This window comes from Chenopodium album, chromosome 21, assembly GCF_948465745.1.
Source record: "Chenopodium album chromosome 21, dcCheAlbu1.1, whole genome shotgun sequence".
NCBI classification, from domain to species: Eukaryota; Viridiplantae; Streptophyta; class Magnoliopsida; order Caryophyllales; family Amaranthaceae; genus Chenopodium; species Chenopodium album.
The window spans coordinates 10,051,169-10,072,468 of record NC_137854.1 but is presented as its reverse complement, the minus strand read 5'-3'; the positions used below and the strand labels follow the sequence as shown (position 1 = coordinate 10,072,468).

The following is a 21,300-nucleotide window of genomic DNA, read 5'->3' as shown; positions in this document are numbered from 1 at the left end:
TGATCCGTTCCACCCAGTTTTACCAGATTTGAGCTCCCTACAACTCTTTCTTTCATCTTTTTGTTACTCTCTCTCCTCTGTTTTCACCAACCAATTCATTTTAAATTAAAATGCACCCTAAAAATCTCATCTTTATTATTCCTTCCTTTTAAACTTCACTCATTTTTCATTTTTCTGTTAAACCCCAGAAAAAAAATACACCAAAAATGGAGGAAAAGAGAGATCAAGAAGAAGAATTGAAGCATGTTTGTAAGCTCTGCAACAAGAGATACCCAAGTGGTAAGTCTTTAGGTGGTCATATGAGGTCTCATGTAATTGCTAACAGAAACAACAACATTAATAATCATAATAATAATAATAATCATAAACCCATTTCAATTCCTTTTACCATTCCCAAGAAATCTGCAAACTTTGATTATGTTTCTGATGAAAATGGTGGAAAGAATTCTGGTTATGGGTTGAGAGAAAATCCCAAGAAAAGTTGGAGATTGGTTGATTCTACTCTTCTTAACAAACACCTTCATCAGTTTCAGCAACCCCAGGAAAGAGAAAGGGAAAGGGTTTGCAGGCAATGTGGGAAAGGGTTTCATTCTCTGAAAGCATTGTGTGGTCATATGAGCAGTCATTCTGAAAAAGACAGGAACTTTAAGGAAGATGATGAAGAAGAAGATGAAGAAGAGGATGATAATTCATGGTCAAGTCATAGCAAGAATCACTTGATTTCAACAATGGAGTCTGATGATTCTGATAATCGAAACAGATTGTGCAATAAGCGTCGAACTCGATCTTCTTTGACAAGGTATAACTCTCTTACTCCTTCTCCACCAACCACTGGTTGTTCTGGTGGTTGTGGTGGTGGTGGTTCGTCGTCGAATCATTCTGAGATTGATCATCTTGAACAAGAGGAAGTTGCAATGTGTTTGATGATGCTTTCTAGGGACTCATCTGGTAGTAAGAGTTGCTTCAATTTTACTGCTGAGTCATCTGATAATAATTCTGTGATTTTGGAAGGAGGGTCTTCTACTAATCATGTTGGGATTTTGAGGATTAAGGATACTAGTAAGATGATTAAGAAAGTAGTTGTTGTTGCTAAGGAAGAAGAAGAGGAGGGGATTAATGTGATTAATGATGTTGATGTTAATAATAATCATCATGAAAGTATGGATAATTCAGATTCAGGGTATTTTGAGAATGGTGCTAAGGAGCTTGAATCAGATGGTTCTGTTGATGGGTTTGTGAGGAATTATGGATTTAAGAAGCCTAAAGTTGAGTTTGGATCTTGCTTTTATGATGATGATTCTGGAAAAAGGAGGATTAGAGGAGGATTAGTGGGTGATTACAGCAGATTTGATAATCCTGAATCAGACGAAAATTCGAGTAAGAAGATGAAGATTAAGAAGAAGAAGATGTTGATTAAGCAGGATTATTATGGTTGTATTAAGAAAGGGAGCAAATATGAGTGTTGGGTGTGTAACAAAACATTCAAAACACATCAAGCTTTAGGTGGTCATATTATAAGTCATAGGAAAAATGGTGACAATAGTTTTGATACTAGTGTTACTAATAATACTAGGATTAATGACAATAATAATTTAGGTAAGCAGAATTTGGTGGGTGTTTCAAGTGGTAAGATTATGGGTACTAGTGCTACAACAAGCAGCAAATCAAAGAAAGTTAAGGGTCACAAATGTCCATATTGTCCTAGAGTGTTCAAGTCAGGCCAAGCATTAGGGGGTCACAAGAGGTCCCATATGATGGGAGCCGGCCGAGGGGTGGTGAAGTTGGAGGAGAAGCCGAGGATTGCTAGGCCGGTGGTGGTACCGCCAATGCCGGAACCCGAACACCAGCAGCATCAGCACCAGCAGCAGCAGCCTCTGATTGATCTTAACCTTCCTGCACCAATGGAAGAAGAAGGAAATTCACAATTTGTGGCATGGTAGGTTGGAAATTTCAATGGCATGAAAGTTTATTGCTTTGTGGGAAATGTGGAAACTTTGAGGGGTCCCCAAAAAAGTTAGAAAAAATTGAAAAGAAAAGGGATTATTCTTAAGGTGGGTCATATGGGTTCCATGAAAATGCAGATGAGTGTACAGAGTACAGACTACAGACAGTTTGGTTGGATTGGTGAAAGATTAAAACTTGAAAAAAATTTCATTTTTTCTTTTTTAATTTTAGTATATGCTGGAATTATTGTTAGTATTTTGTTAAGGACTAAGTCTTATTTTCTGTTTTTAAGGGAACTGTTTCATTGGCTAGCTGCTTCAAAAGAAAGCAGCAGAATTTTATTTTTTTTGCACCTTGCTAGTTTTTTCTTCTTCACATGTTTCCCCATTTCTTTATTTACTTTATTCCGAAAATATTTATAGATGTCTAATCTTAATTAGTTGTCGTAAACATAGAAAGCACACTTGACCCGACTTGAAATCAAGACTATATGAGTATATAGGTTACTGGGTTAGTCTTTGGTGCTATTCTTTTGGTTTTTCTTTTATTGATTGAGCTAGATTATAATATTGGTTTGAATCATTGAATTGGTAGCATGAATTCTTTTTTCTAATGAGAATTCTCTCATTTCATCCATAAGCTCTGACATTCATGTCCTGTCTTCTGAGACTTATTACTTAGATTTGGTGTCTTTAGGTGCCAAAATATGATTAGATCCTTACATTTTTATATTATTTCAGCAAGTTTTGTACTACTAATCACTTGACACATGCTTGGTTGAATGAACAAACAGATAAATTATTTTAAAATGGTTGCTTTTTTCTGGAAATTTGGGAATTTTTTTATGTCTTTTTGTATATGCTATTTTTCTATAATTAGGGAAGCTCAATGTCTTATAGAAACAGTTAGCTTCAAATGGGCTCTAACATGACATTCTTTAGAAAATGCCTTGTGAATATACTACTGCATATATATAAGTAAACAATAACATAGAGCATATATACTCTTTTGTCTGTGGATTTCTATGGTTTTTATTAGTTTAGCAAGGAAGGTGATTAAGTTAATACTCCACCTGATAGCTTAATTACAAGAAAGAACCTTCCTAATCGGGCGAACGGGCCCCTCTGTGATGGAAGATTACATAGTGGTTAGGCTAATTTTAAGTTTAATTATATTCTTGATTTGAAAGATGAATCAAATTAGGAATGATTGGGAAATGGAATCATTAGCAATCAAAGTTGACAAATCTATAAGCATTACTGTTGTGTCAAATTTGTGAAGCTCTAGCTTAAAGGTATGGCCACCCACCACCATTTCACCTGACTGCCTTATTATCAAAAATTTGTATTGTTTTTTTCTTTGCTTCTAACTCCCATGTGTAGGACACCTTTATTATATATTGGTCTCACCCTCGTCTAGTAGGGATATTTTTCACCGAATGCATAATAGAAATTGCCTTCAGGTTTTAGACTCAAACCTAGACAGGATCAAGGCAAAAATGCTCTAATCAATATGTTTACCACCAGATACTCCCTCCGTACGTTAAAGATTGCAACCAAGAATTAATAGGAACATAGGGGTGGGGATGGGAGGAGATACAAAAGAAAGACACATAAAGAGGGGGGAGTGGGGCAATTGAAGTGTCTTTATTCTTTGGCAATCTGATATTTACCTGCTTCATTTTTTTTCCTTAGTTTTATTGTTGAGATTGGGACCACTTGGAATATGGTTCAAGCTAGTTGGCTAATAAGTTTGAAGATCAAGAAGCAAGCAAAGGACAAACTAACTTTATTTGTATATGGGATAAGAAGTTTATTTGACATAACTTAGGTTATTTGACTTGTATGATTCATTGCTCCCACCAAAAGTATGGTCAATGTGAAATGAGTATCTTCTGTTGTTTTTTAGTTACTTCTTCATTGTGGTGTATCAACTAATTACCTGATTTTGATAAATTTGTTTCATATCCACTTAACACAAATTTCGGCCGATGAAGAAATATGTACTCAACTTCTTAGTTCACTTCATTTCATTAAATCATGCCGAGTTAGAAAGGTTAGAGCCCATATAATGAAAGGGTATTCTTCTTGATAACAGTTTTAAGTTACGGGCTAGTAACTTAAACGACAAGTGATGCAAGATCTATTTTTGTAAGTGGCTTACTCGTATAACTTATCTTTGCCAACTACTTTGCTAAAATATTCTCCTCTCAATTCTAACCCATTTTGGGTAAAAACTATACCATCAAACTTGTAATCACATTTCTAATCAAGCATACATATGCTAACTTTTAGCTAATCATCTGACAAAAGAAGTTCCATTATTTTCACTTAAAACCCTCAATCAAGTTGTCAAATCTAGTTAACAACCTCCCCTAGTTTAATACTCAATTGTGTTAATTTGGTAGTTTCATATGAATATGCAACTCTTTCTCTCAGTAGTTAACATTTAACAAGCACTGGGAAGTGGGAACAGTATCAGACCAAAATTGGTCAGAAAATGTGTAAATGAATGTTTGGCACTAAGTGGAGGCTTCTGGTAAAACACAGTAAGTTTGCCTATTGTGCTTTCACCAAATGTTGTCTAAATTTAACATATCTTGATTCACACCCATATTTTACCATTTTAATTCCCCTTTATAATTTTATTACTTTTAGCTGGTCCCACTCAATTAAATTATATTAAGCTATTGTATCTAATTAAAAAAAGATTGTACTCTCTCGATGTTTAAATACATCAGTCATCAGCCTAACTGACACACTTGTCAATACACAATTTTGACCTTTATTATCATATATCCGTCAAAAATAACGTATCTATTTAAGAACCGCTGAATGGGTAAGTATAGGATGAACTACAAGTAAGGACAGTAATAATAAAATAAAAAATCCTGGGGTGCTTCTGCAGATACAACAGAGGAAAGGCAATAGTAGGGTAGCAGGGCCAAAAATGCAAGTGAAGTAGGGAGCTTTTGTTCAGGTTGCTAAAAGAATGAAGAGTAAAGAAAGTAAATTAAGTATGTGTGGGATTGCTTTTTGAGACAGCAATGAAAACCACCTTTGACTGTTGATGTAATCTCACTATTTATACATTAAGATAGGTCCATACTTCATTATGGTACCAACCATCATGTCACATGAATTTCTCCCCTTCAGATTATCTCCATCATTGGGTTCTATGATATTCTTCTTTCAGTTGCAAATCTTTTGCCACTAAATTAGCATGTTTTGTTCAAAGCTAGGTTTATGATTGTATACAATGAACATAATTTGGCTCGATAATAGCAAAATAAGTTATTAGTGTGAATCACATATGGGTAATAATATCAACGGTCCACAATATCTATCATATTGAGAGTAATTGGTTATTAGTAATAATGTGATCAATAGCTTTCTAGGTTTCAAAAGGTAATTTAATAGACATCACCTAAAAATTTCGGTATATAGAGAGAGGGTCACCTTGTTAAATACCGCACTAAGGGAAACCTTGATAAGAAACTTTTCTATTCAAAATGATCTAAGGGATAATAGTAAGATCGAGATGCATTGTTGTATCATTTGTAACCACTGTTTAACCCATATATGCCTTTGTTCATGTCAATTATAACCATGGCAAGATGATTAGGTGATTTAGGACCATTTTGACAACCAATGATACTATGGACTTTGGAGAATACATGACTAAATATGATGCTACTAACAAATTTAAATGCACAAGTATTAGTGGTCCACTAGCCTAGTGAGCCTTGTGGCCAACAACTCATAGCAATGAATCAAATGATTAAAAAAGATTAACTGAAAAAGTCAAGGTATTAAAAACCATCAAGAAGGGTCAACAAATTCAAGAAATTTGGAAAAGGAGTAAGATGAGAGGACTATATCTTTTCACAAGTTTTATCTTCCTAATTCACAGTTTACACCTTGGCCACCTTCCCCACTTAAGAAGGGTACCTAAAGTCCTAGACACTTTATCAAAGTTCCACAGTCAAAGGGAGTGATTAATCAAAATTCAATCCTATACCTTAAATATTACTTACTCTCAAGAGTTAGGCTTTGTTCTCTGCAACTTATTTTTGCTCAATATTATCCCTTACATGCTAATAAGCCAAGTATACATAGAAGTAGAGTGCACACCATAAGGCACACTATTATAATTCTCAATACCGAACGTTTTGTACAGACCCTTCATACTAGGGCACCTTTTTAGAGAAGATGATATGGGTTTTGGGTAACTAAGGAGGAGAACTAGAGTAGGAGGATGAGAGTTTGACCCACTAACAAGTTCAATTAAACGAGGTTCTATCTTAAGAGTAATAGGTGTTTTAAGAGAGTAGATGGTTATTCTCTCTTCTCGTCTCTAATGTGAAACAATCCATATGTAACAAAGTAGGTTTCACTTCATTAATCATAATACAGTTAACAAATGAATTTGGTTTTCAAAATTTGATCTCTCATATTGTTTGCTATTCTGTACTTTGAAACAATTTAAACTTAATTAAACATTTGTAGCAAAAGGTTGTACATAAAATTTATCTCTTCAATTAATTTCTTTGACCTTGTCATTTTAATGTAGGAATTAAAATCAAAGCCCAAAGTCTTAAGCATTCGAATTACAGAGTGGGCTGGGCTATGATCTCGTTGTAGGCCCAATGGGCCTTCAGATCTGTAAACTGCCAATCAAATATTGACATATCATCACCATCAAAGTATCAAACCTTGGTTAATAAACCGTGGACTCTGTCTGATAAAGATTGGTTAACTAACCCCATTTCAGATCAGATCGATAGTACCACAATGGCCCACGATCTTCTTATCACAGATTCAGGCCCATTTTCCGGGTTTGAATTAATTGTGACCCCTCCCTATCAATAAATTGACTCACTAAGGTCCTAATCAGTAATCACTTTACTTGTTTAAATCATTTTTACAATATAGTTCCTCCGTTTTTAAATAGTTGCTTATTAATGTGGAATTCACATGATTTAATACAATGTAAAATGGGGTGAGTGGTTGTTAGTAGTGTAATTTAGTGGGCCATGTGATTTAAATAAAGGAAATAAGCTTTTTCCCAAAATGACTTTCCATTTATAGTGTGTTGCAAGTATTGTGACATTTTCATTTTAGCTTTTTAGGGAAGTGTTGCAAGTATTAAAAAAAAACGGAGGAAGTATATGCTAAACGGAATTGAAGCTATTTAACTGAGCTAAAATAATTTTTGCTAAACGGAAATTATTTTAAAACAGAGATTAATTTTACCAAACTTAAATAATATTTACTTATTTATATTTGGGGCCCATGTTATACCATTTGGAGTTTGGTCAATTTGCCATAACGGAAACATAAAAGACCTAATAAAAAATAGGTTCAAATAAAAAACAACAGCACAAATGAGCCCTCTATGACCAGGTTTTTGCAGGGGCAAATTAGTTAAGGTATATTTTAATTTTTAACAAATCATTAACTTGATTTCATGAATTGTATGAAGGGCCTATTCTCTTTAGCTTAAGTTTAGTTCAGTTTACTTCAATTCGTAATTTCCTCCTCTCATAAAATATTCACTTCAGTTCAAAACAGCTCATTTTAATAAATCAGAACATGCCGAAATTGATTTACTTATCAATATTGTATGTCTTTTTACTCATAAAAAATAAAAAATAAATATAAAAAAAATGTTTCAATCGACAAAAGCTACCAATACTTTGTTAAACTGTCACAATTGATGGGAAAAACGTAATTGCTCGCCTAACCAATAGTAGGCTGAATCTCGTGCTTTAGAAAGCTCAATTTATTTTGCCGACAATAAAATTCGTTTAGATACCCATACCCGTACTAAATGGGCCGATCAATCAATTAGATCTACGTTTTGGGCCAAACTTAGGATGCCTATTGGCCCCGAAGCCTAAACAATACCTAATGTTTAAAGAATGAGGACAAAAATATGAAGCAAATTTCTTGATTGATTTAAAAGGAAGAGATGAATGACAAATTAAGTCAGCTGTTTTATAATACTTCCTTAGTATATTGAAAGCATATAGTGAGTTGACATATTGAAAGCATATAGTGAGTTGAATCTAGCAAACTACAACATGATTGTGACTTTGTTTGACAATAAGAGATTAGGGATTATGGGCTACCGTGAAAGTAGCTGTTAGATGTGAAGATTGATGTTAGTTGTGTAGCTAGATTTTAGTTGTCAACAAGGTGTAGCTATGAAGATAGATAATTTAGGTATGAGTGTTCGGTAAAGTAGCAGTTAACTAGCTGTGACATGTAAAAATTTTAAACTATATTTAAAACTATAGATTAAATTTTTAACAGCTACCTTAAAATCTATCTCTGGCTTCAAAAATATTTCTAAATTTTCCTAAAAGCTACCTCCACCAATAAAACCAACCCTAACCACTATTTTGCCAAGCACTCACATTTTTTGTTAAGTAGTGGTTTGAGTCAAACCACTAAAAGCTACCTAATATTTACTCAAACGCTAGTGCCAAACACGCCCTAATGGTTTAGCTAGCTAATTGCATGAGTTGTTTTAATTGACTACTTGCTTTTATTATTTTTTTTTTTTTTAAAGGTGCTTTAATTAGCTGTTTGTGTAAATGTATTTGGTAAATAGCTATCAGCAGATTATTGTCGAACTTGAACAAAATTGGTGAAATGTAGTCCATTTGATGAGCTTTTTGATAGAACTATACAAGTCATTTTCTCTTAATTAACACAAACCTCTTTTGCCAAAAAGTATCCATCACTAGTTTATTTTTTTCAATATAATTTTATTTATTTATTTTTTATTATTTGAAAAATAAATCATACTCCGTAATATGTTTTTTAGACTAAAAATTCTCTCTCAATCCCTCACAAAAGTCTCAATCAAAGCTCACATTAGAGTTTTGAGTTAGTCAAACATCCCTTTTTGCCCCAAATTTCTCAAGACTAAACACTCCTCTATTTCTTTTTTTTCATTAATTACAAACGACCAAAAATAGTCAAAGTAGGGTGTGTACATTCTGTAAAATGCAAAATTGTTGCATCTAAAATAAACCTAGAAAGTATTGTGAGTTGCTTCCCACAATTTTAATCTCTTTTGTTGGCTTTAACCTAATGGATTGACCCTAATGCCATCCATTTTGACTTATTTCACATTTTAAGTTTCGGGTTATATTGGTTTCTTATTCAAATCCTAGAAAATTGGGTATGGTTACCGGTTAGGATTGGTATTTCGACTCTAGTCATTATTTCACATGTAAATTCAATCAAACATATTGCAAAATTATTACAAGCTTGACTAGTGAAGGATCCCCCCCCCCCCCCACCCCCAATTTATTGATATAATGATATATATGATAGTTTAAACTTAGGACTTGTTTAGTTCATCTTATTTTTGCTTATTAGATCTGATCTTAATTGGTTTGACTTGATCTGATTTGGTATAATCTAATATGGTTTGATTTGACCAAACTTTGAATTATATGTATGATAATCTATAAAGAATATATACCAAGTGGGGTCTTGTTTCATTAATTTGTATTAAGTATATTGTTTTTAATGTGTAATATTTATAATTATGAAATTAAAGAAATTTAGCGATAAAAAACCGTACATAAAACGATAAAGTACTCTTATTATTTCTGATCTAAACTGAAATAAATAAATTAAAATAAGGCAAGATGAAGTTCTTTAATTATAAAATTTACAATTTAATTACACTTTATTGTAGTCATTAGGTTTTTGCCCAGGCCAAACGATGTATGGGTTGTTGATTGAATTTAAGGATTTAATCATATATATAAGATTTAATGATTTATTAAAAGTTGAACTTTGTAAAATAAAAACAACAATTGTTATTTTAATTATATAGCTAAATATTTTTTGTCAATTTAAGTATATATCAGGCTACCATAAACATTAAGTAAAAGTGAATAATTGAGTAAAAACGGATGAAAAAAAAGATGCTCCATGTAACACAAAATTACTACGTACTTTTATTAATTAATAGGGTACGTAGTGTAAATTCAAAAGGAATTAATGATTTAAAATTAGTTCAAATGTAATCATCAAATGTACTATGCTAACATAAATGCAGTGCTCAAAAAGGCAGAGCTAAACCTAGAAAGAGTAGTAGAAAAAAAAAAAAAAAAAAAAAAGGAAAAAAAAAACCTTGAAAGAGTAGGGTAAAATGTTAAAAAAAAAAGGAGGGAGGGTAAAAACAATATAAAAAGTGAGTAGTAAAATATAGCAATGTCGGCTGTGAACGTAGCAACCTCGGAATCCACCCTAACAAACTTTGTAATCTGTATGCATTATTCCTTTTACCAACCCACGTAAAACGGTAAAAAGCCATACAATCTGGAATATTAATACTCAATGAGTACCTCATAAAATCAATTTCGAAGAATGCAAAAGATCTTATAAAATTTCAGAAATATTATATTCCTTTTGTCATTTTTAGGGCCTGTTTACAATTGCTGAAAGCCTGAAATTAAGCTAAAGTAAATAGACCCTTATTATTCCTATTTTGACAGTGATAGACTCATAAAAAAGGTTTAAGAGAAACTCCTACAAAAAACGGAGGGATTATTACATTAAACTTGTTAAGTAAACAATTTTTTCATGGCTTTTGGCTTTTGAATGTTTTTGAATGTGGTCAAACAGTCAAAATGTATGTTTGGTTATTTGGCTTTTAACATTTACAATTACATTTCTTTCTTAACACCCAACTTCACCCAGCATATTTATTCAAGAACTAACAATTAAACAACCAACATAAAAAACCAAAACAAGCATCTGGTCAAATCAGAGAAATAACTATCAACTATTCAACCAACGACCAATTAATTGCCAAACAAGACCATGATCCACTTCCTCTGTTTCTTTTTAGTTGACACGACGTTTCTATAGTCACATTTGCCAATGTACAAATTCCATTAATACCTTTAATTACCAATAAGCAAAAATTATGAAAAGTTATATTTTTTGAAAATCTATATTATGACGAATCTAACAAGTTTCCACATAACTATATTTTTTTTATTACGTATTAAGCACAAAACATGATCAAAGAAAAGTGTTTGCTAAAATCAAAACGTATCAACTAAAAATTGAAAACGGAGGTAGTACAAGAATATAATATTATGTACTAACTAGAAAATATTTTGTATCCTACATTTTTATATTATGACTTTTAACAGAGGGAGAAGAGATGCCCAGAATAAGATATTATACCTGCTAAATGACGGTCCAACAACGTATAATATACTCATGTATAATTTACATGCAAATATGACCTTTTTATGAAAACATAAAAGGCGTATATAACAGAATTAAGAGGAAAAATAAAAAATTGTTAAGAGATCTGCACTTTATAAAATATATACCTGCTAGGAGTGCTAGGAATATTTGAATTAACAACCGACATGCAATGCTATGTCGTGAGGTGAGACCATATAATTATAATGTAACAATTATAATAATAATCTCACTCTAATTATAAAATCTGATAATGTTGCTTCATGATGAAAGTGGAAGATCCAATTAATTGTGCTGTTGCTGTGTTACGATCATCAACAGGGCTAATAAATAATTACCATGTTAATTAATCTTGAACCTCCAAGCTAATTAAGCGTTCTTGTACTGCATCCTCATCATCATGTGAGCCATGCAATTACATACAACCTGCTAATCACAACCAACAAACATGCATAACTTGATTAGTGTTTATATTTTGCATAACCTAGCTTGTAGATACATGTACTCCCTTGACCGGTCTCCTAAATTTTGTCCCATCTTTCTTTTTGGACCGTCCATTAAAGAGTATTTATTTTCTTTTTGTTAACATGGTACAGTCGTCTCCAATATTCTTTCTACTTTAATCAGCATCTCATATGTTAAATCTACTTACCAGTTTAGTACAAATATTTATTAGGTAAAAGATGAAGATGGAATAACCTTTTAGAGACAAAATGCATATTATACAGAGAGTACAAATTCACATATATATTTCTGCAAGAAGTATGATACGACTGTATGAGGAATTATAAGTTCAACATGGTGTGTTATTCTTCCCAAAATACTTCCTTACAAATGTAAAGGGAAACTCTATATAACCTTACACAGGCTACTACAAATATTTAATTGTTGTTTTTGAGATAACCCTAATTTAACACTAAGTATATGGATAATGAATCCAATTATTGAATCGGGTAATCCACAAAAATTATTGCTTGCTTACTATCTATCACAATATTTCTAATTTAAATAGATAGATGCATTTGATGACCAATTGTGACTTTCTAAGACAAGGAATGAACAACAAAAACGATACATACAATTCAGGGAGATAAACATCAAACTATTTATGATAAATCGGACATTGCTTATACCAATCAACACATTAATTAATCACGTATTTCTAAATTAATTCGAGATAATATAAACAGATATTTAAAACACGTAAAAAAGTTAGAGAATATATAGCTGTCCATGCATGCATATAGCTAATGGTAGTTAATTCATTCAGTCCATGTAATCATCATATAAATAAAATTCACTTGTGATGGAAAATAAAAAGTGCAAGATTTATGATATAAGAACGTGATTGAAAAGGAGTTTCTAGATTACAATTCTATGTAATAAAAAGGAATTAGCAAAGGGAAGGAAAAGTAGGTGGGATAATATAATGGACTAAATGGAGTACTGCAGATATAGTCACCCAAAAGTTGTGGTGGAAAAAAGCAAATTAAATCTCATGGAAAGGTGACTAGTCAATGGAGCTTTGGTGCAATAAATCTTGGAACTAAATCTTCAACCATTATCCAAAGTAGTCCTTTTTTTAAACCCCCTTTTATTTCAAGTAGACTACTTTTTCAGCGCAATGAAGGGCCAACTAGTATATCAAATGAATTTGTTACCTTGAACTTGGACCATGTAAGTAGTATTGTAGATAGATCATTTCATATCTAAATATAAATCCTATCTTTGACCACAATATTTGTGTAAAATAATCTACAGGCGTATCTAGTTAAGAATCTATTTCATACCCCTGAATATATTTGTATAGTACATCAGTACATCATCCACTAATATAAATAGTAATGTAGTACATGTATCGGCCAGATATCAACATATGAGGTGTATGCACATAAATTGAATTAATATTTGAAATACATCTAATACTACTAGCGTATTCTATTAAGAATCTAGATATATCATGTGATTCATACTATACCCTCAAGATATTTGTATATATAGTGTATGTACCAAGATGCTGTGGTAGGTACATATATGTACCAATCAATCACACATCAATATTTGAGGTGCATGCACATCTGTGATCGTATATCTTGCATTAGAGATATATTGTAGAGATATCTCAAACCAAATATTTCCATTATTTTTTTTTTAATTTTTTTAATTTTATTTTATTTTATTTTTTTGTTCTCAAGAGGACTATGAACATAAATAAAGAAAACTATACCTATATTCTATAGGAGCCAATTGGTGACTTGCCGACTACACCAAAACAGCACATAATCCTTAATGATTCTATGTCTAATGCTAAAATATGGTGAATGTTGTTTGGGTATATGTGCGAAAAGAGTTCTTAATAATATGGTCAACCTGAATAAAATTTTCAAACATTATATAAAATTTAATAAGCAAAAAAGCCACGAAAAAAGGGTGGTAGGCAAATAGAAAAGACAAAGAAAATCTTGATTGACTTGATATACACAGATCTTCATAGCCAAGAAAATATATACTATAGTATTAATATATAAAAATTCATATTATAAAATACGAAGTATATTGTAAATATCATAGTGTCATGGTGCATGGCCCCGAGGAAACAAACTAACAGTTGACATCACAAACTATAGGTTAAGTTTGCCCTACCATAATATTATTGGTCTATGGTTAACCAATTGATAATTGATCATCTCACTATTTTTCAATAGTTTCATTTCATATTGTATTGGAGTATTTTGTTTCTTGATTTGATGTATTCATTTACTAGGGACATATGATATGGCTAATAAGTTACAAACTTAATAGAAAGCATCCTAGGATATTACATATTTTTCTCTTATATAAATATAGAATCGATCTCCTTTTCAATATAACATCAAATTAATCATAACTACTCAAATAATCACTCCCTCCCCCAATACCTTTTAGAAATGAATTTGATCGTGGTCAATCATTAGCAAGAGGTATATACGGATAAACATAAGAAAAATATTTTTAGTGGGAATATAATTTAATACTTGGAATTTTGAGTTAATTATAAAGAATTTTTAGTAAAAAGAAAAAAATTCACTTGAAATCTTGTTAAATTTATCTCAATGTTAAGTTTTTAAGTATCAACTTTTTTTATAATTTTAAATAATTTATAGCAGAAGATATAAATGTTTAAATATGTAACAAAAATTGCAAAAACCCTATCACGGTGTACAAATCAGGCAAATAAAAAGGAACAAAAAAGGGAGTAATATGTTAGATATTCATTCCCGTCAAAAAAAAAGTGTTAGATATTCATTGTTTCATGGTTGAATTTCAAAGGAATTATTGGTTACCAAGGTCACTTGTAGTAGTCCCCTCAAAAGAAAAAAAAGGTCACTTGAAGTAGTATGACAAATACTCTAAGTAAATTTTTTATATGGTGTAGAGCTAGAGAGCTAAAACGACATATGATATCGGCTGTAGACATAATTTGATACCTGATCTTGCCCCTTAGATATCACGCCCATAGTTTTAACCAACTAAATAAGATGACATCTAACTTTATATTTTAAGTGTGTTCGTCTTTGCATTAGTACACTAGTACATAACATATAAATATCATATTGAAAAAAAAAAAAAAAATTCTTCACCACTTTTCAGTATATTGTATTATAAAAGTTTTCAAGTCAAAGTTTGAAAAATTAAAGTAGCTGCGCAGTTGATTAGGAATAATGGAGCACTTGTTCCTAACATTTGACTCCAAGATGCAACTCAGGAAATAATATAAGCTATGTTAAATTAGCCTTTTTAAAAAAATAAAAAAAAATCTTTGAACCATTGTCTACATTTGAGCATTAGTTATAAAAAAATTCCGAGGCATGCTACAATTAATTTATTACAGCATATACTCTAGTTACGTACCACAAGTCCACAACTATGAACAAGCTAAAGTTTTTCTAGCATCTTAGCCTTATTTTGGAGTAAGGAATATGGTAATTCATGAAATCAAGAATTCAGATAAGAAATTGCATTCTATTTTGGATTAGCTAGCTTTCACAAAAACTTTACCAAAGGTCCTTTCACAAAAACTTTACCAAAGGTCCAACAATAGTCATATTAACAATAGAATCACTTAGCATGACTTGCTTACTTTTTATTGCATTTTATCAGATACAAATCAAGTTTTACTCCGTATTAATTTAAGACTCCAAGATAGGAAAATGTCTCATCACTAGCAAAACATAACACCCCCCCCCCCCCCCTCCTAATTAGAAAGAGGCCGAAAAAGCCCTACCCAAAAGTGAAGCGGTCTTCTAGACAAGTTTGAAAATTGTTAACCTGAAACTAGCCAATTTGACTCACTCTACAAGTAGTAAAACCACAACACTTTCATGAGTTAAACAAAGCATTTCAAAGTCTTTGTCTCATATTTCTTCCCTAGATAAACATGATGCCAATTTGCCTATGCAGTCATGTAGTATATATAGTCAACATAGCTATAGCTATATCATAAAGTAGTCCAATTTGACTTCAATATGTTTAACATGAGCTTAAATATTGTGATCACATAATATACATTTGTAAAATAAAAATAAAAACTGATGTCTGATTGCATTTCATAATTATAATTTGCAAATTAATAGTGCAAGCTAAGATACATACCATATATATGTTGCAATTGTTAGTCTCCAACTCAAGGATTCCTCATTCCAGGAGGCACAATATCCCCTAACAATCCCTCACCACTACTAAGAGGCGGCATTTGTTGAGAAACCGATGAAGGCGAGTCCGTGGTGTCACTAGGAGCTTGTTGTGGTTGATGATGAGCCTGCTGCACACTAGCACTACTAATTGAACCTTGTGCAATGCTTCTAGCAACTGAATTATCATGTGAAAATGGCATTCCTTGATAAAGGAAAGACGATTGATGAGGCGGCAAAGGAGGTGCAAAGTGCCCAAGAAAGGCACCTTCATGGCTAAGAAATCCACTACTTCTTGGAAATCCAATTGTATGATGACAATGTTGTCCCTCATAAGTTGTGATCACTATGCTAGGATCTTCCGAGGAGCGTTCCACCCTTTTCTTAACGGTGCATTTGCTGTTTGTGCACCGGTAATAGCTCCTATAACAATCAAAACAACAAGACATAGTCTGTAATTTATTAGCTCTTTTTGCTATGGTGGAATTTTATACACTTTTTTCAACATTTAACCTAAATTTTTTTTTTTAGCTATAACAATACATTGAAAACTTGTAACATTATTGGCAATGTTAAACTGACTCTGAGACTACAAATACATACATCACATTTCACAATATCATACATAAGACTAGTTACGCGGTTTAGAAATTTATATATAGAGTGCATATTGCTTTTTTTAGTAACTCCAAATGTTACTAATCAATCAAATTAGTGTGAAACTATCTCAACCAATACTTGCTCTAAACCAATGTATAAACACTATTACAACAAATCTAAATGTTGATTATATGCACATACATAATATGAATATGATTCTCGAATATAACGAATCGAACAACTATGCTCAAGCCAGCCATATAGCAATATAATCAAATTTGCTGGACAAGGAAGATAATTCCTTCCAGAGTGGCAAATTTACACAAAGCATCTTAGAAATTAAAGTTCTTCTATTAGAATGTTGAAGAGAGGAAGTAGTTTAGAGCATATATTCTTAACTAGATATACAAAATTTATGTACTCATAATAGAGATAAGATTTTGTATTTTGTATTTGTTTTTTCATGCCAGAAACAACATTATTGTGACTCCATTTGGGCTAAAAAGGAAGTACACATTATTTTTATTTTTAAATAAATAAACTAAAAGCAATTCATAACTTTGTAAAAAATGCTAGAAAATGGGAATATAATATACCAACGAAATTATGTGTGAATCTAATAATTGAGCACATTCAACATCATGGATTACTCGGAATATATATATACTTTATATAGTAAGTATATTAATACTCGAGTTGTAATTAACAATTAAAAATTAGAATAAAAAAGAAGACATTTCTCAAATTGGTATAATTAAAGATGTATTTTACATAAAACTAAAATATTACACCTGACTTGCACCTAAATTAAATTCGATTCCAATTAAGCTTTGTAAAACCAATCAACAAACATCTTTTTCTATTTAATTTTCTAAGGATAAGTTTGTTCCCTCCCTAACTAGAATCTAGGAAAATGTATAGAAATACCATTACCAACACCACATACATGTTGATAACAAAAAATACAGTCTTGAAATCAATTTAGATTATACTACCTACGCTTGAACTACATATACATGTGCAAGATGCTCATTGTGCACCAAAGGTTAGACGCAAGTATATCTTAATGATATAATTTACGAGATAATTGTAGCAACATTAAATCTTAATGAGATTACTAGGTTAGACAAATAATTAAGTGGCCGGCCAAAATTATAATAATCTTCCAGTAAATTAGATTAATACTCCCTTTGGAATTAGTCTTATAAAAGAAAAGAGATTGTAAGTGAAGGAGATAGTGTGTATATATATACGACGAGGAATCAAATTAATTAAGACCAAGGAATTTGAGTTTGTTCTTGTTATGACTCATGATTGAATGACATTTTTTGTATCACGCACATTCAGATAGAAATGAACCTGGGAAATGGACTGTTTTTAACAGCCTTCTGGCCATATTTTCTCCATCTGTAGCCGTCTTCAAGATGATCAACTTCACTCTTGGTCATGAATGCAAATCGCGGTTGTCTTATCCTCTTTTGCCCCTTTTTCTTCACCTTCGTCCTGGTACAAACGTTTACATATATACATGATCATTATTAACTAGACAAGCTAAGTAAAGATTAAAAGCATACATGAACTAGATAGTTATATATAAAAATCAATCAAATATAAACATTTCCAAACTTTAGCTTACGTACAATAAATAAAGCATACCATCCTCCACATATTCAAAGGAAAAAAAAAATAATGCAAGAAGACCATAATACTCATCTTTTTGAAGGGATAACTTTGTAATTATAATATGTGAATTGAAGGAGTTTTAGTTGTTTAATCAACTTCTTAAAAAGGAATTCTTACTTTGTAATCTGTCTTAGGTCCAAATTTTTATTTAAAGGCTGACTTAGTTAGGTCCATAAACTTTTAGCATTGCATTGCTTTTAGTATGTGGCTCATTGTGAATTCATCATATACCCCTCCACGGCTCCACCTCCACCTCTCTTATACACGAACACGCACACGGACACACATACACACACGCAAAGTTCAGAAATTTCATGTCTCCCCCTTATTAGACAAAGTAATAGAGAGGCAGATAGCTTCGCACTAGCAACATCACGATAGCAATGCAAAACATTAGAATTGAAATTCATTATATAAATGAAATCGTCGTGTTTGTGGCAAAGTCTTGATGAGTAGGAAACTATAGTGTAGTGTTAAAGTGAAGATATGCATCATCAAGTGGTAAAAAAAGGTAGAGAGGGCGGTGGCTAGGGTGGCTGATCTTTTGATGTATAAAGAAACAAGGTGGAAGATAAATTATGACTAAGAAAGCTACTTGACCCTAATACCATACTTTATTTACCAAGACAATATATGATCACAAATTCACTATACATCTTTTTAAGTATGGACTACATACAATTGTAGAAGAAGTCTTGAAGCTAGTGGCTATAACAAAATAGTCAACGATCGATGCCACCTAGTTACATTATCCTGGACATCATGCTAGTTTAACACCACCCCATTAGAAAATAGACACCTAAAATAACACCACATCAACAATGTTATCGTAACAAAAAATAAATTACTGCATGTGTCCATAAGAATCCCTCAAGTGTTTACTCAAATTTTCTACAAAGAGAACATTTATAAGGCTTAACTTTCAAATTTCAATCATCTTTCAAAAAAGAAAAAATAAATTATAGAAGAAGAATTAATAAATGCTGAATACATTCTAAAGCAAGCTAAGATACCAAGCAAGCTATTTGAATGATTAGGTATTAATTAACAATGACCAAGCTAGTAATCTATTTGGTCTAATAAATCCAAACCAAGAATCTAATCTCAAAAATCTTGTTTTGGCTAATATTATGGACCACATACACATATATACATACAAGTGACACAAGCTAAGCTAAATTAACAACCCACTACCTAAAAATTAATTAAGAGAGACCACATACATACACCCACCAAACACTAGCATATTAGCATGATTAAAAATTAAACATTGATTAAATTCCAACGCCCGCCTTTCTTACACTACTCCTCATACATACATTCGTATTCATACCATATCATATCATATCATTATCAAAGTACGATTACACTCATATTATACCACCCATGTGCACTATAATATACCCCCCTCTCATCACCTTCATAAAATCGAAATGATTCTTTCATTATATATGTATACCATCCATTTAATTCCCCACGAGTTGCAAACCAACTTGCAGAATTTTATGCACCACATTATATAACTATATATCAAATCAATTAAAATAAAAACTTTTTAAAAAAATCAAGGATTTATTCTGTGTTTAATACTGTACTATATTTTCAGTAAAAATGAAAAAAAAAAATACAAATTAATAAAAATTTGAGGAAGCCTGTTACCCACGCCATTCCCGCCGCAATGACGGCGGGGTAACTTTCTCTCTCCACCAATTAATTTTAATTTATTTTTGATTTTTTAAATAATTTTTTTACCTTAATATGATCGATCCCAAAAAAGCCCCTAAATTTTAGTGTATTCACTTTACCCGACCCCATGACTTCACCTCCAATGAAAACAATTTTTGTTTTATTTTTTTTTTACCCAAAAAAAGAAATGATAAAATTAATCAAGATTATTGTAAGAAGTAAAAAAAAAAAAAAAAAAATAGTGAGTGGTGTACGGTGATCGCCACTCACGAAGTGTCAGCTACTGCTGATGCTGCTGTTGTTGCCGCTGATGCCGCCGCTTTACCGATGTTTTTATCGGCGAGATCTTCGGATGAGCTCGAGGATGCCGAAGGATTCGGTGGTATGATGATATCGGAGGTTTGATCACCTAGTAATAGATGAGACTCATGACTACTACCACCACTTGCCGTTGTAGTTGGAGGATCGGGTGGTTGGTAACCTTCAACGTCAGCTGATAAGTCGGAGTTATATGACCAGATGCAGTCGGGTATGATGTTGGTGTTATGCAAGCCGTTGTCGTCTCTGTTGAAGAAGAAGTTGGTGTCGGAAGAGGGTAAAGTAGACCAGGATGGTTCGCGAGGGTCGGGTTTGTTGGAGTCCGAGTCCATAAGTGATGGAGTCGGATTGGATTGGATTGGAATTGAGATAGTTCGAACACTAATAATTCCGGGATTTTTTAAAAAAAGAGGAGAGAGGGGAATTTAGGGTTTGGGGAAAGGGGGGAAAAATGAGAGAAAGGGAGGAACGCGTAAAGAGGGAACTTTTAGGAGAGAGAAGGGTGATGTGAGTGAGTCCTGTCAAATTTGAGAGAAATGAAATTAAAAAATTATGGAATTGGGGAATGGCCGAATGGTGGAAAGAAGAAAGGAAGGAAAAAAGAAAAAAAAAAAATGAAAAGTGTCAACTTCAAATACACTTATTTATTTTTCCCTTTTTCGTTTAGGCGCCTCCCTCCCCCACTCGCACCTTCCCTCTTCTTATGAGGGATGATACTCGTATTCCATAAGGTACATTTTCCGTCTTTATGAGTTCTTCTTGTTTAAACGGTGATTATCGGATTATTATTATTTTAATAAAAAAAGGGTAATGTTATATATAATCCTAAGTGATGCAAATATGCATTTAATATACTTTATTTTTAAGTATTAAAGGTTAATGTCTATTATTTTCACTTTTAGCTTCTTATATACAGCCCTGGATTGCATATAGCTTTTTCCTTATAAAAAATTAAAGTAGAGAAGAAATAATAATATACCCTCATTAAGGTGAAATGACAAAACACTACCATAATATATGTCAATGTATGCATTTATGGGTCATATTGTTGCATACTCAAACATACTTTAAGCAATCAGTTATTTATCAAACAAATTTAGACAATCAATTATTAAAATCAATTAGTCAAATCGGCTAATATAATTAACTAG

At 32.1% G+C, this 21,300-nt stretch overlaps 2 protein-coding genes across 3 annotated transcripts; one reads left to right on the top strand and one right to left on the bottom strand.

Moving 5' to 3' along the window:
• Nucleotides 1-206: 206 nt before the first annotated feature.
• Nucleotides 207-1,940, top strand: LOC145600337 (uncharacterized). The gene has a single exon (XM_081656253.1). It carries the CDS (start codon nt 207-209, stop codon nt 1,938-1,940), a length of 1,734 nt encoding a protein of 577 aa, XP_081512379.1.
• Nucleotides 1,941-11,162: 9,222 nt separating this feature from the next.
• LOC145601391 (putative WRKY transcription factor 57) lies at nt 11,163-20,738 on the bottom strand. Of its 2 annotated transcripts, none has more exons than XM_081657404.1 (4): nt 20,102-20,738; nt 17,822-17,965; nt 15,825-16,285; nt 11,163-11,621 (listed from the first exon to the last, which is right to left on the bottom strand). In XM_081657404.1, the coding sequence occupies exons 1-3, from the start codon at nt 20,479-20,481 to the stop codon at nt 15,856-15,858; spliced, it is 954 nt and encodes a 317-aa protein (XP_081513530.1). In that variant the 5' UTR covers nt 20,482-20,738; the 3' UTR covers nt 11,163-11,621; nt 15,825-15,855. The 2 variants fall into 2 exon arrangements, with proteins under 2 accessions (XP_081513530.1, XP_081513529.1); XM_081657403.1 differs by having other exon boundaries at nt 11,163-11,618.
• Nucleotides 20,739-21,300: the final 562 nt, after the last annotated feature.

What these genes read in the sequence shown, in the direction of transcription:
- LOC145600337 (XM_081656253.1), top strand. Translation starts at nt 207, where the DNA reads ATGGAGGAAAAGAGAGATCAAGAAGAAGAATTGAAGCATGTTTGTAAG.
- LOC145601391 (XM_081657404.1), bottom strand. Translation starts at nt 20,481, where the DNA reads ATGGACTCGGACTCCAACAAACCCGACCCTCGCGAACCATCCTGGTCT. An exon ending in TCAGCAGTAGCTGACACTTC is followed by an intron (nt 17,966 to 20,101) that starts GTGAGTGGCGAT and finishes CGTTTGTACCAG; the next exon opens with GACGAAGGTGAAGAAAAAGG. An exon ending in AAAAACAGTCCATTTCCCAG is followed by an intron (nt 16,286 to 17,821) that starts GTTCATTTCTAT and finishes TGATTGTTATAG; the next exon opens with GAGCTATTACCGGTGCACAA.